General features: G+C 27.8%; 2 protein-coding genes across 5 annotated transcripts; one reads left to right on the top strand and one right to left on the bottom strand.

Moving 5' to 3' along the window:
• The first annotated feature begins 1,238 nt into the window (after positions 1–1,238).
• LOC106783622 (phosphoenolpyruvate carboxykinase [GTP]) lies at positions 1,239–5,512 on the top strand. 2 transcript variants are annotated; one of them, XM_014742317.1, is made up of 8 exons: positions 1,239–1,325; positions 1,587–1,971; positions 2,701–2,952; positions 3,090–3,274; positions 3,486–3,880; positions 3,987–4,334; positions 4,407–4,673; positions 4,772–5,230. In XM_014742317.1, the coding sequence occupies exons 2-8, from the start codon at positions 1,667–1,669 to the stop codon at positions 5,228–5,230; spliced, it is 2,211 nt and encodes a 736-aa protein (XP_014597803.1). In that variant the 5' UTR covers positions 1,239–1,325; positions 1,587–1,666. The 2 variants fall into 2 exon arrangements, with proteins under 2 accessions (XP_014597803.1, XP_014597804.1); XM_014742318.1 differs by having other exon boundaries at positions 1,246–1,330; positions 4,772–5,512.
• A 2,610-nt stretch (positions 5,513–8,122) lies between these two features.
• LOC106783614 lies at positions 8,123–16,747 on the bottom strand. 3 transcript variants are annotated; one of them, XM_014742303.1, is made up of 20 exons: positions 16,383–16,743; positions 15,519–15,988; positions 14,951–15,399; positions 14,697–14,875; positions 14,206–14,606; positions 13,943–14,120; positions 13,640–13,851; positions 13,375–13,550; positions 13,170–13,297; positions 12,948–13,082; positions 12,722–12,856; positions 12,513–12,642; positions 11,857–12,419; positions 11,408–11,782; positions 11,003–11,318; positions 10,625–10,917; positions 9,622–10,496; positions 9,393–9,526; positions 9,038–9,216; positions 8,123–8,778 (listed from the first exon to the last, which is right to left on the bottom strand). In XM_014742303.1, exons 2-20 carry the CDS (start codon positions 15,947–15,949, stop codon positions 8,515–8,517), a joined length of 5,553 nt encoding a protein of 1,850 aa, XP_014597789.1. In that variant the 5' UTR covers positions 15,950–15,988; positions 16,383–16,743; the 3' UTR covers positions 8,123–8,514. The 3 variants fall into 3 exon arrangements, with proteins under 3 accessions (XP_014597789.1, XP_014597788.1, XP_014597790.1); XM_014742302.1 differs by having other exon boundaries at positions 16,257–16,742; XM_014742304.1 differs by lacking the exon at positions 8,123–8,778 and having other exon boundaries at positions 9,038–9,254; positions 16,257–16,747.
• Between the last annotated feature and the right edge of the window lie 61 nt (positions 16,748–16,808).

Here is a 16,808-nt window from a genome sequence, read left to right as displayed (position 1 = left end):
GCTTATCATTCAACACGATGTCTTGTTGCAAATAAAGTTTCGAGGATAGTAGAAATTTCATATTTGTCAGTTCGCGTTCTCTTCTCATCGGAATACTAACGAAAATCTCGAATCTTAACGAAGTTCTCAAACAACGTTTTCCTAATTCCTTGAAAGTATAAATATAATTTAAAAAAAAAACAAGAATTAATTAATGAACAATATATAATACATATAATAAATACGTGACACGTACACGCACAAGCACAACAAATTTTTCCAAATATAATATAAATAATTCTAACATAAAGAAAAGAAACAAAAATAAACATTTAATGTATCCCTTTTGATTGTATTCGATCACATTCAATCAACGAACACAAATTCAAATTAATCAAGTTTAATCAAATACGACAAATCCTTTTATAATGGCCAAATAATTACGAGAAAAATAGAAAATGAAAAAGGTAAGGGAAATAGAAAGAGAGAGAGAGAGAGAGAGAGAGAGAGAGAGAGAGAATTTGTTTATGCGTAAATAATTGTAAGATTCCGTTGGAATGACGCAAAACACGAACGAAAGATATCAATAAAAAAATATATACTTGTGTGTGTGTGTTGTATGCGTTGTGTGGGTCGATCGGAAATCGTACGAACCGGCTTTTACTTTCATTAAAAGGTGAATAGCATCTAGTTACGAATCAGACGCAAGTTCGACAGTCTTATTGAGATCGAGCTACTGACACCCTGTCTTATCTTGTCTAGTTTTGTCTATTTCTACTGTGAGTCATCCTTCTACTTTTTCGAACGTCTGTATCAACTTCTCTGAACAGTATTCTTTATTTTATCACTTTAATTTGATTGTCTAACCATAATTACTTTTCGTTAGAAAAATAAAACGATATTATATTTTTATAAAGTGATATATTTATCCTAAACGAACAAATAATTGTTTGTCTATCTCTTTGTTTTCTAACGATCTTCTCTCTCTCTCTCTCTATTTCTTACTCTTGATATATATATATATATTATATATATAAATATATATAATTGTACATAAAAAAAATTTCTGATGCAATAGTTTCTCTTAGAAATGAATAATAAAATAGAGAAGAAACACATTAAAGTATATATTTATTTAGTAATACATTTATATATTATATAACAATATTAGAATATTAAAATAAATATCAATACTATGATTATTAATATGTATATTTTGTTATTTTATCTTTAGAACAATCTACCGAACTACTTTCTTTTTTAACAAGCAAACATAAGTATCTAAAGTTAGTTGAGAGTAATATAATAGCGGTCAAAGACGTGGAACCGATCCAAAGGCGAGAAAGGCAAAGTATAGTTCATGATATCATTCGTAAAAAAACAAAATAGTTCACGCACTGTCATATTTGCCGATCGATCTTTGTATCGATCCCCCTTACACTAATCCAAACGAATATTGATTTTCCATAAACACGTGCACGTGCATTTATATACCCCATACACACACACACAGAGATAAAGAATTAAATGTTCCCCTCCATCAAAACATTAATAGATCACCGGAAATTCAGAAACTTCTTTAAATGCAAACATATATTTGTCCTTAGGTCAATTTAAATTTCCACTTCTTCCTCGCATTCATCTTTCGGTGCAATATAAAAGACGACAATTTAAATAATTTGACAACATGCTTGCTGGACTCGGACAAGTATCTTTCTACTACGGTTTTGGTAGAATTACTAAAAGACACTTTAACGATTTACGCAATTTCTCGATAATTTGTTGTAACACCAGTCCAGCTCGAGAAACAATTGGAAATCATTTTCGAACTATCCTTCAATGTTGTTCGCTTAATTATTCTGGATTTATTAAGGATTCCTCGAGAACGATAAAACGTACTTACTTTTCGATATCATCGCAAACTATTATCGACAAGAAACTAATTAGATTAGAACGAAACATGCCTTACGCAGCTGACATTTACCATACACAGTGAGTAACACGTTATTATCTTTACTTAATCATATCATTTCTTGTTATATATTAAATCTTTTGTTAAATCTTACGATTAGAATTAATCTTATCAATGTTAATTTCATTTTTTTTCTTTTTACGATCATTATTAATTATTATCGTAAAATCAATATTTTCTAAACTGATTTTATCTAAATGCACATTTATTGTCATCGTAAAATATTTCAACAAGATGTACTTTAAATAGAATTCAAACAATTCTTTTCGTTTACATTATATTTATGGAAATAATATTATAACGATATTTCAAGTACATTTTCTAAACATGAATAAATCTTTGAAGTAAACAGATTATTTAAATCACTCGTTATTATACATATAAATATATTATTATGCCTAATGCGAATAGTATTATCTTAAAAATTGTAATATGAAAAACAGGTTTTGATACATTTAATGTTCATTTGCATGCAAGAAATAAGAAGAGATATGAAAGATGCGAAAAGTATTTTCTTTTTAAATGTCAAGGATTTTGTGTATCATTGTTTATTGGAAAAATATAACAAAAAAAGAACAATTAAAAATAACAATATCGAAAGATTCGTTTCTATCTTAAAACTTAAACTCTCTCGATTATTAATTAATTTGTTTTTTTAATAATTCTTAATAAATCGTTAATTATCTCAATATAATCGTTACATTATTCTAATCGATATCATTCTGATAAATTAAATGATATTTTTATAGAGTTTCAAATTTGGTTACGCGTGTCGCAGAAGCGTTGAATAATGGATACGATACCATTGGTAAAATTCCATTATTGAATGTACCGAGTGTACCTCTTTCACCAAAAATTCGTTCTTATATCGCGGAATGTGCTAATCTATGCTTACCCAAGGACATTTACATATGCAATGGAAGTGAAACGGAATATGCTGAATTATTAAAACTTCTGGAAACAAATAAAACGATCCAACCTTTACCAAAATACGAAAACTGGTTAGTTATGCAAACTTTTTGTTTATTATTTACGAAAGAGTAGTATATTTTAGATTTAAAAAAAAAACAAACAAACAAGACAAAAGAAAAAGAAGTAAATGAAACTAAAAAAACAAAGAAATTATTTATCATTTCAGTTGGTTGGCCAGAACGAATCCAGCTGATGTAGCTCGCGTGGAACGTTGCACATTTATTAGTACGGAAAATAAAAATGATACAATACCGACACCTAAGGAAGGTGTTGTTGGTGAACTTGGAAATTGGATTTCACCTGACGAGATGGACAAAGCTATTCTCGAAAGATTTCCAGGTTGCATGAAAAGTTAGTTGAATTTATTTTAAATATCCCACATATGATATACTCGCACAAATCAATCTACAGAAATGATTTGATCTTTTTCTCTGTGGTTTTACTGATATACAATATTGTTTCGGGAATTTTATGAATATTCGGCAAAAAAAATATATATTGTCATTGTAAACAGATGGAATTATTGAATTACAAGAAAAATAATTCCATTTTAATTATTTAGATCGAACGATGTATGTGATACCTTTTAATATGGGACCAATAGGAGCTCCACTTTCAAAAATAGGTATAGAAATAACGGATTCTCCTTACGTTGTTTGCTCGATGAAGATCATGACGAGAATGGGTACAAAGATATTGGAAATACTTGGCAATAATGATTTCGTTAAATGTTTACATTCGGTTGGTACTCCTAAAACGGATTCTAAGGTAACCGTGTATCCTTCTTGGCCGTGTGATCCAGAAAGAACAATTATTCTTCATAAGCCTGCAAAAAACGAAATAATATCGTATGGTAGTGGTTATGGGGGTAACTCTTTGCTTGGTAAAAAATGTCTCGCGTTAAGAATTGGATCAACGATTGCTAGAGACGGTGGATGGCTTGCAGAACACATGCTGGTAAATCAATAATAATCATTTGATTGAATTATTTCTTTTCTTAAAGTTTGAGAATTGGGAATATTTATTTTTTATTTATTATTGTTTTGTTTTTTTGTTTGTTCAGATATTAGGAATCACTAATCCGAATGGTAAAAAACGTTACATAGCCGCTGCGTTTCCAAGTGCCTGCGGTAAGACCAACTTGGCAATGATGAAACCAACACTTCCGGGTTATAAAATTGAATGTGTGGGTGATGACATCGCTTGGATGAAATTTGATAACGAAGGTAGGCTTCGTGCTATCAATCCAGAGTATGGATTCTTTGGGGTAGCTCCAGGAACAAGCATGGGGACCAATCCCAATGCCATGAGGACGATCTTTAAGAATACTCTTTTTACAAATGTTGCTTCTACGAGCGACGGTGGTGTATTTTGGGAAGGAATGGAAAAAGAAATTGACGGTAACGTTGAGGTAAGAAAGAAAATATGAAAATATAAATAATATGAAGATAAAGGAAATGTTAAATTGAAACGTTGCTTACAGATTACCGATTGGCGACTTAACAAATGGAACAGCAATTCAAAAACTCCAGCTGCTCATCCTAATTCAAGATTCTGTACACCTGCTCAACAATGTCCGATAATTGATCCAGCTTGGGAAGATCCAAATGGGGTACCAATCGATGCGATACTTTTTGGTAGTCGTAGACCAGAGGGTGTCCCATTAATATACCAATCTCGAAACTGGCAACATGGTGTTTTCATTGGGGCCTCGATGAGATCCGAAGCAACAGCTGCTGCAGAATATAAGGTTCATTTAAAATATATCGTACATTACAATCGTTTGATTGAGTTATTTCATTCTATACCAATAGTTCAAATAACATGACTTCGTGATTTCTTCGTCAGGGTAAAATAATCATGCACGATCCATTCGCAATGAGACCATTTTTCGGTTACAATTTCGGACATTATATCAATCACTGGTTGAACATGGCTAATGTGAAAAATGCCAAATTACCTATTATCTTTCACGTTAACTGGTTTAGAAAAAATATTCAAGGACAATATCTCTGGCCAGGATACGGTGATAATTCTCGTGTTTTGGATTGGATACTTCGTAGAATAGAGAATGAAAATATAGCCAGAGATTCTCCGATTGGTTTCATACCGAAAATCGACTCCCTTAATCTGAAAAATCTGAAGGAAGATATCGATCTAGAGGAATTATTTAGAATACCCAAATCCTTCTGGCAAAAAGAGGTGAAAGATTTGAGAAAGTACTTCGATGAACAAGTTGGTAATGATCTTCCACAAGCTATTTTATCTGAACTTGATAATCTTGAAAAAAATATTAATAATATTTAAGTTTAATTTTATGATCTTTACTTGATTGAAAGTTTGAAAAATTCAATAACGAGATATTTCTTCTTCCTGATCGACGAAAGAAATCTATTTAAGAAAGATCTACTTAAGATATTAAATGTAGGTGTATAACATTTTCTGACAATGAGATATATAAATTTATAAATGAATAAATTTTTCTATTTGATTAGTATTAAATAATATTATTGTGAGAGACATATATACTCTTTTGGAATTAATTGTTTATACATGGTGAATCAAAAATAGATGAACAATAAATGATAAGATAAGATTTATTTTATTTTTATTTTATGGTATTTTCTTTCTGATAAAATTTTCGGTACTTTTGCATTATATTACACTGTGTGTGTAAAATAAAATTTAATTGGATTAGTTAATATAATCGTATATGTAATCTCAAAATAAATTTTATCATTTACTTATCATTTACTTTTAGTTTACCTTGTATATTAATATTTTAACATTTTTTTTTAATTAAACTTACACATTCATTGGTTCACATTATATAATCACAAATGATCATATAAATGGTTATTAAATAATTATTTTTAGTTTTATTTATACGAAAGGCACGGTTTTTATTGTAAACTTTATATACATCATATTGTTATCTATTTATTCGAAATTTATACGAAACTTTCTTTTTATCTTGTTCTTTTTTTAAATCTAATTGATCTGAAAATTTCGTTAATCAGATAAGAGCATTGCGCGTAAGGTAACGCGTTGAACGCGGATGAATGTTTGTGTTAAATGCACATTTTTAGTGGTATATTTAAAATATTTTATCTATATATTTATTCCGCTAATTATGTGATTTCGTATTTTATAGTTTATAATTTATATAATGATCAAATTAAATAATAAAAAAGAAATTAAATATATATTGTAACAATAATTCTATTGTATATGGGAACGGAATATTCTTTTTTGTATTTTTTATAATGAAACACATTAATTCTATCTAATATTTATTTTATTATATTTTATTATTCAATTAATTTTAAAATTGCTTCTTCAACGTATGTTTTTTTTTGTTTTACTTTTCTCACTATTTATTATTATTATTGAAAGACTTTCTACATATTTATATATTCGCAACATTCATATTTATATAAATTAAAATTATATTACAAGATATATTAACTATTTAAATGTATATTATATATTGTTCGAGGCAATTTATTAATTTTTTTCCTTTGTTTTCTTTTTTTGAATCATATCGAACACACTCGGAGACGAACGTTTTAAAAAGACAACCTACATATATCTATAGATACAGATTTTTTTAATTGAATTAATACATCACTCCAAATATATTTATTATTCATTACAAAAGTCTAATCATAAAATTCATTTTGGATATATTTTGGTTGTCATATATATAGTATATGTTCGAACGTCATGGAAAAATTTAAATAAAAAGAAAGAAAATAGAAAAAGAAAGAAAACACCAAGTCAATTATTTATGACCAAATATAACGCAAATTCGCATGTATTAGAATTTACATATATATATATATACATAATAGCAAATAATAAAATTGATATCAAATTGCGTAAGTAGTATTGAATTATTAAAACAATATTATTAAATTATTCTAATGAAATAATGTTTCAAATTGAATAACAGATCTTTTTCGTATTATTTAAGTTAGGATTATAATTTGTTCATTGATTATAGATAAAGTATTACAAAATACGAAGATTAACAAATAATTTAAATATACCAAGATTTCTTTTACATAGTTTTTTGTTCAGATTCATTAAAAGACAAAGATGAATTCTTAACTATATAAAAAAACAATATTTAATCTAGAATAATATGTGTAGTATAATATGCATATTATAGATCATTCGATACTATTAATGTATTTAAGTTGAAAAAAGAAAACATGTATATATAATATACATTTAGTTTTGTTGCATTGAATAATATGCATACATTTATACAATCGTTGCACATATCATAATGACTAGAGAGTGATATATAAAGATTTGTGAGTTTCAGAAATCAGCCTTCAATTATTAATACTTTATGTTATTATTCGTTTATATATTAAACTAAGATATAGTTATATTATTTCCCTCTTTGACTTATTACCCCTGTGCGTTTTATATATTTAATTAAAGGAATTATTTTTTCTTTTTTTTTATCTTTGTCTTTTTTTTTCTTTATACTGTTCTGAATTTTAATATTTAAAAAATTGTGTATAGTACACGTAAATTATTATGATATTTTTTCCATTATAAATCCACGATTATAATGTATAATAACATGTTAGATGTATGTATTATTTTACTAATAAGGAATCCCTTAATTAAAGTTAAGATTGTTTATATCAAATGAACTCCTTAAAATGTTAAAATTAATTTTTTTTTAAATCTAACAAGCAAATATATATATATATATAAATAAAAAACTTGATGTGTTTTTATTCAATTTTAATAAAATTAAAAAGTTATGAATTAATATACCAATTTCATTTATACTATATGATATACATTTTTTTAAATTAGTAATAATAAAATATTATTTTTTAATTATTTACTAACTTCTAAATTATTCGTAATAAAACCATGATATTATAGCATCTAAATAAAACCATAAAATTAATAAAAGTTCATTCTGACAGATCTAAAATGATTAGAAATGTTTTTTTAAATTTTTACTTCTAAAATATACAATATCTAAGTATACTAATTTATTTAACAAAATTTAATTCAGACTATTACGATGAACATTGTTTGTTCAAAACTACAAATTTATCATAAGAATAACATTTCCAAATGTTTCCTATTTAAAAAGATATAATCGTACATCTTTTTCTTTTTTTTATTCGTAGTAGAATCGATTAAAATTCATAAATTATTTCATTTCAAGTCTTATTAATGTGCGTATTTAATGCATTTTCATAAGACTGTGCAAAATTTAATTTAATTATTCTAAGTTTGAAGTAATTTATAGTTTTATATATATATATATCTATCTATCTATATCTCTGAAGATAATATAAAAAGCGAAAAAAAATGATAATTAGGAAATGTAAAACGTTACCATTTGATTCTAACATGTGATTAATATGGCACTGACAGATTCAAATATTATTGTGCAATACTTAAATTATGACGTTATACATATGCATTTCTAATTTTTTCTTTTTTATATTTCTTTTCTACATTTCTTTTCTTTCTTTTATATATATATATATATACGTGAAAAATGTACATTTTTAATATATTTAATTGAAATCTCAGGTACATACGTATTATTTATTATCTTTTTTCACTAGTGCTCTTAATGCTTGTGGAATACATAAAGGGCATAGAATATCTGGGTTTAACGTCTGAGATAACATTTTTCCTAAATATTGTGCTGTACATGGAAGAAGTAATGATTCTGACGTTAGTAATCCAGTTTCCATTGCTGGAATAATGTTTGTTTGGTATAAAGAAAGTGGATAATGGTGCCCACAAGTAAATACCATTGAATCTTCCTCCACTGCAAGGAAACTACACACTGCATCTGAATCCTGATTATAATCTTGTATTAGCAAAGTTCATCCAAAATTATAAGTAATATAAGAAAGATATATAGAATGTATCTAGTAATTGTGCCGGATTCAGATGAAAAAAAAAATTGTAGAGGAAAAGGTTGCATCGTTTAACAATCTCTATCATCAAGTAGTGCGATTTTTTACAGGAATTCATCGGTGAAATTATACAACTGTAGTTTTGTTACTAGATACACAATACACACCATCATTTACAATATAACAAAAGTTATCTTACTTTAATGTGCACAAATGGCCTAGGTGTATCATTTTCTGTAGACACTGTGCTAATAATTCCATCTATCATCTCCGCCGAAGTATTATTTCTACTTGAACCAGGATATCCAGTAAGTGGTACTCCATAGTGATCAGCCATTAAAGATGACAAAAGTTTAATATATTCAGGAGTAGGTTGGCCTAAAATATATGTGTTACTTTATTGTGCATAATTATATCTGCAACAATATAGCTTTCAATAGATCACTTATTGTTTTGTAGAATTTATATATAAAATGTAATAATTTTCTTACGATTTATTTATTATAATATTCACAAAATTGATATATTATAAGTAAAACAGATTATCAACTTACCTTCATTTATATGTTGTAATAACATAGAACAAATTTGTAGACAAAATTTAGATGAAAACAGATCTGTCATGTTCATACTCGTAGACTTTTCATCGTTTTTATTCTCATCGGAATACATTTCCATTGTTTCCTGACTGTGAACAAAAAAATGTTAAAAATTTAAAAATCTATGAAATGACAAATAGAAAAGATACATAACACATTACAATTGTATTGGATATACACTTACCAAAATAGCAATAATCCTAGGGGATAAAAAATTGTATGTATATTTTCAAAAAAAATATTTTCCAAACTTTGAAATGATAAATCATGTTGTATCCAAAATTCAAGCGTATTTTGCAATATGTTGCATTTAACAACATCCGCTTCGTTTTCAACTTCGTGTAGGTAAAATTTAAGTACTTTTATAGCTTCATTTACAAGATTATTTTTTTGGAAATGTCTACTTTCTTTAACATTTATAGATTTTTTATAATTTTTGTCTATCTTATCTTCGTTCATTGTCACTTTATTGTCATTATTTATTATTACACCTATCGGTTTCGAAGATATATCTACATTATCAGCTTTCCCATATTCTATTGATAAATTATTTTCAAAAATAGCATGCTCTATCCATTTTTCATGATCAGGTGTAACAGTATCAGAATCGAAGACATGTTCCGTAATGTCAAGAGGTATATCTTCACATTTTGGTTCTTTGCATAATTCTTCTGAGCCTCCTTGACAATCAAAAGCGTACATACCTTCTTCAAGAGTTTGTAAACTATTCAAAGATTTACTCGATGGTATTTTCATTTTATTTTTCGCTGCATAATCTTCTACAGATTCGATCAAATTTTTCTCAACTTGTTTGTTAAAAAGTTCAGTATTTCTTTTCAAATTACAATTAATAGAGTGCAATTTTTCCGTTAAAGAAGAAATATCAGATGCATTTTGTTTATCCAACATTATTGCTTCATCAGAATTTTCTACCGTTACAGATTTCAATTGGAAATTCATTGCGCTCAATGCCTTCAATTGGTATGAAAAAGCATCAGAAAAGTTATGTTGTAAAGCAGCCACGTTTGAGCATGCTTGATAATTTTCTAATTCAATACACTGAAAAACAATGCATATATGTAAAAATATAAGAAAAGACAAATATTAATAAAAGATTAAATTTAATATTTATGACTCGTAACTGTATATATGAAATAAAGTAAAATAAATAACCGATATATATTAACCTTTTCCATAATTTTTGTCGAGTCGTATAATCCATTAAAATGTTCAAGTACATAATGAAGCGTCAATTCTGCTGGTGATTTTTCAATAACGCTCAAAGGAGAAATAAAACCAGCAAGCGAAGGAATATCATAACTCTGATAAGAAATAATAGGTGCGGGAATATTAGGGACATCTAAAATTATATTAGAAGATTTAAGTACTACGAGCTTTTCATCGGTATCTCGTGTATCTTTGATAGATATTCGGCCTAATTGAGCTCTATTGTTATTACCCCATGCCAAAATGGTACCACCTAGATAAAGAAAATTTAATAAGGATATAATATAATCGAATAAATCTTTTATCAAAATTACTTGAGATTGAAGCAACATCTTTACCTGGTTGCATAGCAACGGTATAGTCATATCCACAATAAACTCCAATAGATTTAATCGTAGAATTAACTTTTTCCTTATTGTCAGAATTGTCCATGTGAGTTGTTTTTCCTTCTTTTGGATTAGTTATATTTCCATTTTTATCATCTGCTATTGAATCTACTTGAGCAAAAAGTGCTGCGTGATTGTAACTCAAAGGTGTGGGAATAGAAACTTCATATTTTGTGCCATTGCCTATTTGTCCATCTATATTACAACCCCAAGTATATAGTGAACCATCTTTTGTTAAGAGAGCATTATGATGGCACCCAGTTGTTATCTGTAAAACATCCAAAATATTATATTATACTTTTATTTAATATAATATTATACAAATATATAAGAAAATCTAAAAGCCGATTTACAAACCTGTACAATACGTCCTTTGACTAAACTCGTATCTATTACAGAAGGTTTTAAATGTGCCTGAGATTCTTCAAGTAAGCCAACATTAATATTCCTTATGCTTGTACCGTCAAATTGCTTTCTTCGTAATAATAGACTAGATGAAATCTTTGTTGATAAAACCTGTTTATTACTTTCTTTAGTAGTTTCCTGTATATTTTTATTCGTTGCAGTATCATTTCCTTCTTTTTCAATATTTTTCTCTTGATTATTACTTTGTTTCTCATTAGCTTCTTGCTGTTCCAATATGCGAGTCTTTTTTAATGCTTGTGCTTGCAATTTTAAAACTTTAGGACTTGCGCCCCATATGTACAACTTATTTGTGGTACTAAGTGCCAACTGAAAGAAATAAATAAGTTTCAACAAATAATTTCAAAAAATGAATTCCAAATTATAATTATTTGATTACTTACATTATGAAAAAAGCTAGTAGCTATTAGAGAAATTTTTTCAAACAATAACACTTTCATAGGTACACAACTTTTAATATTATTACTAATTCCTAATTGTCCAAATACGTTGCATCCAAAAGAATAAACAATACCTTCATCTGATAGAGCTAATGAATGTGCATGGCCAGCACTAATGTGTTTTATAAATATACCTAATAAAGAGTTAACCAGTGTAGGTATATTACGCTTATCAGTATTTCCATGACCTAATTGGCCATGAACTCCCCAACCCCAAGTAAAAACTCGTCCATCCGCAGTTAATGCCATTGAATGGTATTGCCCAGCTACAGCATCAATAATCATTTCTTGAGCCAAACTAGTAATTAGTTCAGGACTAGAACATTGTAGCACTTTACCGAGTCCTAATTGGCCATATTTACTTGATCCCCAAGCATAAATACCATTATTAGTTACCGCTAAGGTATGACAATGTCCACACGACACACTAAAAACTTCCATTTCCATGTTGCGAAAAAAATTTATTTTATTTGGTAAAGCATATCTTAACACAGAGGACCCAGTACCTGCAAATTATATATACATATATCAGAAAGATTTAAATATTTTAAAATTTGTATAAATCTCTGATTAAAAAATGTATACTACTTTTCTTTTACCTAAACATCCTTGTATAGAACTACCCCATGTGTAAACATCACCATTTCTAATAAGCGCAACATGAGAGAAACCTGCGCTTAAAGATCTTCTTTTGAAATCAATGCTTGAAACACGATTGATGTGTTCTTGCTTTAATAGAAAAAAAAGAGAAAATTTGATAATATAATTACGATTCAACGATGGCATATTGCAATCAAATATAACATACCTTTCTTGTTCCCATTAATTGGATATTATATCCTAAATTAGAGTTTTGATTTAACAAGACTTTTTTATGAATCAAAGTAAGTAGTATTAACAAAAATGTTTCTATTATTTCTTCCACTAATGTATCAGCTTCTGTCTATGTATAAAAATATTAAATTAATTAGATATTATAAACCTGATATAATAAAAAAGAAAAAATTATAATATTTTTCCATGATTATATTTACATTATTCTCTGCAAGATCTATAGAATCACATTGACTAGATTGAGAACTATAAGAAGTTGTCCTGTGCCGTGCTTTACATTTAACCAATTTTGGTCTTAAGACTGGATTTGTTGGATCATATAAAGTTATTAATCTCTAAACAAGAATATCATAATAAAATATTATGATATATATAACCTAAATATGTGAGTACAAAGAATAAAATGAAATCAATATTCTTACCTGTAACACAAAAATTTGTAACTCTGAAATACTATTAATAATAAATGAAATATGTTTTCTAGCTAAATTGGGATTTATCAGCATTCCTTGCATCAAGTTTGGCTCACTTAAACATATTAACAAACCATCTGAAATGTCAATATTATTTTTACATGTTATTTGTGAATTTGTCAATTCATTCCATTAGATATAAACATATACCTACATGGCATAGATTTGCTCACATCAAATAAATGTATAGTTCTCATAAGAACATCCAACATTTGTCCGTAAAGACATCTTTGCGTAGCCAAGTGGTGTAAAACTTCCCAAAGACAGGTCTGACCTGCTATATTAATAGCTAGAAGTTCATCATAAAATAAATTTGTAGATAAAAAGTATCTGAAAATAATATTTATTATATGAATCAATTAAATTGAATCTGATAATATTTTATATTATATATTCTATTTCATGATTTTCATGCTCACAAGAAATCCTTATAAATAGTTTTGGATTGATGTGGTGCAGCTCTTAATGTCATTTCTATGAAAGCAAGAATGCATAAATTTGATAAATGTATTCTTGTTGCAGCTGACAATTCACTAATACCAGGAGAAATCAAACAATGTGTTAAACTGCTTAAAAGCTCTGAGGTGTGACCAGCTGATGCAAATTTTAGAATGCTTTTTAATAATCCGCACTGTATAAGTAATATAACAAAATTTATTTGAATTTAGAACAAAATTTAATTACAAACATATTAATATTAAATAGTTAATAATTTGCTGTACCTTGGATAATTTGTAAGAAGCTACGGCACGTGGGAATTCTCTATTTGTAAGTAATATGTCTCCAACGTATTCAAATAATTGTTGTGAATTCATACCGAATACCAAAGCCAATTTTCCTGCTTTATCAAGTTCATTTCTTTTCAAGACTAATTCCATAAAAACAGATAATAATGGTTTCCTAAAAATAAATACAATATATATTAACATACAATAGAATATTTAATGATTTAGTACAATTTTTTAATGAAAGTATATAGATTAACCTAAGCACAACTCCATATACTCCACAATTTGTTACAATTATACAAGTTTCTATATAAGGTGTCTCAATTTGTATATCTTTCATTTTTGGTGATAATTTATATGAATTTTCAACGTCATGAGATAATTTTTCAGACGTCATATTTGTAAAGTTAATAAATTTATATACAGCATGAATAATTTCTTTGCTATTCTGAAAAGAAAACTGATCAATGATACATCCTGGATTAAACTTGTAATCTCTGTGCGGATTGACCTCAGACATTTGGTCAGATAGTACATATAAAGTATATTGTGTAACATCAGTAACAAAGAACAATCGATGAGTTAATAAAATATTCTCACAAGTTTCAGGTACTTTATGAATAGATAAAGGATTGGCATCAAAATCTGACCCGTGTACCTAGAAACAAAACATATAAAAATCATTATAATTTTATCCTTTTTCTTCTATATATACATTATATATAGAATAGTATATAATTATTCTTACGGTTACATGACTGCTTTCAAAATGATAACATGTATATATTTGTTGGCCTTTTTTGTCATATTGTGGCGTAAGAAACGTATCTTTCGACATTTGTTCAGGATTCATTGTACAAATGTAATCTTCAGAGCATGAATCAATATTGAGAATTGGTGAACTATTATCTTTATTAGTTCCAGTATCTGTAGAAGTAATAAAAGCATATTTTACTAAACAGAACCGGGTTTTTATAATTATATATTAAATAAAACAATCACCATGATATCGTGTGTTTTCTCCCAAGTTTTGATTTTTAGTTTCAACTAATTTTTGTCTAAGAATAGCAAGCTTCTCTACAGATAACTGTTTAAGTCCTTGTAATCTAGATCTTGTAGAAGCAAAAGACTTTGTATTTTCATAAATCATTTCATTTGTCGGAGAATGCGTAAACATTTCTTCATTTTCAAATTGACGCGAACAACTATATGCACGATGTTCCAATAGTAAACGCCATTGCTGTTTTGTTTTACTTGTTATTAAAAGTGAGATACTATCATTACTTTTTTCTTTACAAATATTTAGACTAATAATATGTCCACTAACATGAGCCGTGCCTACTTGCAGACCATTTTCAAGATTTATTAGCATTACTTCTCCATATTCGTTTCCAACAATACCTATATTTGTGGATGACTTCGTATCTTGCCACCAAATTAGTGCTGTTGGTCTATAAATATACAAGTATAACAAAAATCTTACATAAATGGATGATAATAAAATAAAGTTTACGTTATCTATATAATTAACATAAAAAAATAATATATTTATATAAAATCATGTTCTTACTTGGAATGTGAAGATTGTGTACCAACATATGTAACCATTGTTATATCATCAGTGCGCCATTGTTCGCTGACAGTACAGTTTTCATTGACTAATTTTAAAACAGGAATTATGTATAAACAACTATCACTCGTAGTTGCAAGGAGCCAAGACCCGTATGGGTCGAAACAAAAAGCTGTTATTTGTTTATGAGCTCCTTTGAACCAAGGAATTCTTTTTATAATCGGTATGGAAGATATGTCTTTTTTGTAATAAAGTATAATATCAGCATTTCCAGTTGATAGCGCTAAAAATAATCTCTTTTCATATTCACATTGAGCGCTATGCTGTATATCTGATACTTTTATAAAACATTGCAATTTAAATAATCTATGTTCATGGAAATTTACAGTTGCTTGATAGCCTCCGCTAGCTTTATTTTCAGTCATCATCATATAACCCCAACTAACGTTTTATATATTTTATGATAAAACCTATATAAAAAGAAATAAAACAAAGTTAGGATTTATGTTTTAAATTATTTCAACTATTCAGTTTAATCTTAATCCTCGAAATAATCAATATAAATTAAAAATAATTAAAATCACTGTAGAGATAAAAACAAAATGTATAAATTTGAAAGATAATTAAAACGTTACGTTTCTAATATACTTTACGAAGGAGCATTTTCAATGCAAATCGCATATAAACGTATAGTTCTATTGATATATCTTGATACATAGACAATAAAATTCAACTAACCAAATTCGTAGGAGATACTTTTATACTTTAACGTTATATAATATGATTTAAAACAAGAACAACTAAGATCACAATCATTTTTATCGTATCTTGCTATTTCATAGGGGTAACTTTCTATTAATTTACCAAACGTCAAAGCTTCAAGGTTATGTTACACTATCTTTGAAAATGAAGAGTTGTAGGGAATAGCGTAGCGTCTTCTACAGATTTTAGCTTCAGTTTTTCTCCACTGCGTTGGAGTGGCGCTGCCAAAATATAACGAATCCAATTTTTTTTGCAATTATTTTATCAATCTTCTTATAGAATAGACACTTATTGTTACTTTGAATTAAAGATTTTTCCACATCCATCGCGTATTAAGCACATGGTTAAGCATTTCTTATTATATCCCGGGGACCAGATTTTAAATATTTAAGAGCAATCAAGATCCCTGCTTTTAAGGAAGTACCGACAGGTTGTCGGTATCACATCAAGGCGCTTGGCATGCCCTCTGATGACAGATGTCAAGAATCAGTGTGGTCAGTATGATCCAATCAAGTTGGGATCATTCTA

This window comes from Polistes canadensis, unplaced genomic scaffold (genome assembly GCF_001313835.1).
Source record: "Polistes canadensis isolate GaletaPanama2010 unplaced genomic scaffold, ASM131383v1 scaffold_23, whole genome shotgun sequence".
NCBI lineage: Eukaryota > Metazoa > Arthropoda > Insecta > Hymenoptera > Vespidae > Polistes > Polistes canadensis.
This window is presented reverse-complemented; position numbering and strand designations above follow the sequence as displayed.

Coding starts and splice junctions, on each gene's coding strand:
- LOC106783622 (XM_014742318.1), top strand. CDS start 1,667: ATGCTTGCTGGACTCGGACAAGTATCTTTCTACTACGGTTTTGGTAGA. Junction 2,953..3,089: donor TTACCAAAATACGAAAACTG/GTTAGTTATGCA, acceptor TTATCATTTCAG/TTGGTTGGCCAGAACGAATC. Junction 4,674..4,771: donor CAGCTGCTGCAGAATATAAG/GTTCATTTAAAA, acceptor TTTCTTCGTCAG/GGTAAAATAATCATGCACGA.
- LOC106783614 (XM_014742303.1), bottom strand. CDS start 15,949: ATGATGATGACTGAAAATAAAGCTAGCGGAGGCTATCAAGCAACTGTA. Junction 14,876..14,950: donor AGAAAACACACGATATCATG/GTGATTGTTTTA, acceptor TTACTTCTACAG/ATACTGGAACTAATAAAGAT. Junction 9,217..9,392: donor ATTACAACATATAAATGAAG/GTAAGTTGATAA, acceptor CATATATTTTAG/GCCAACCTACTCCTGAATAT.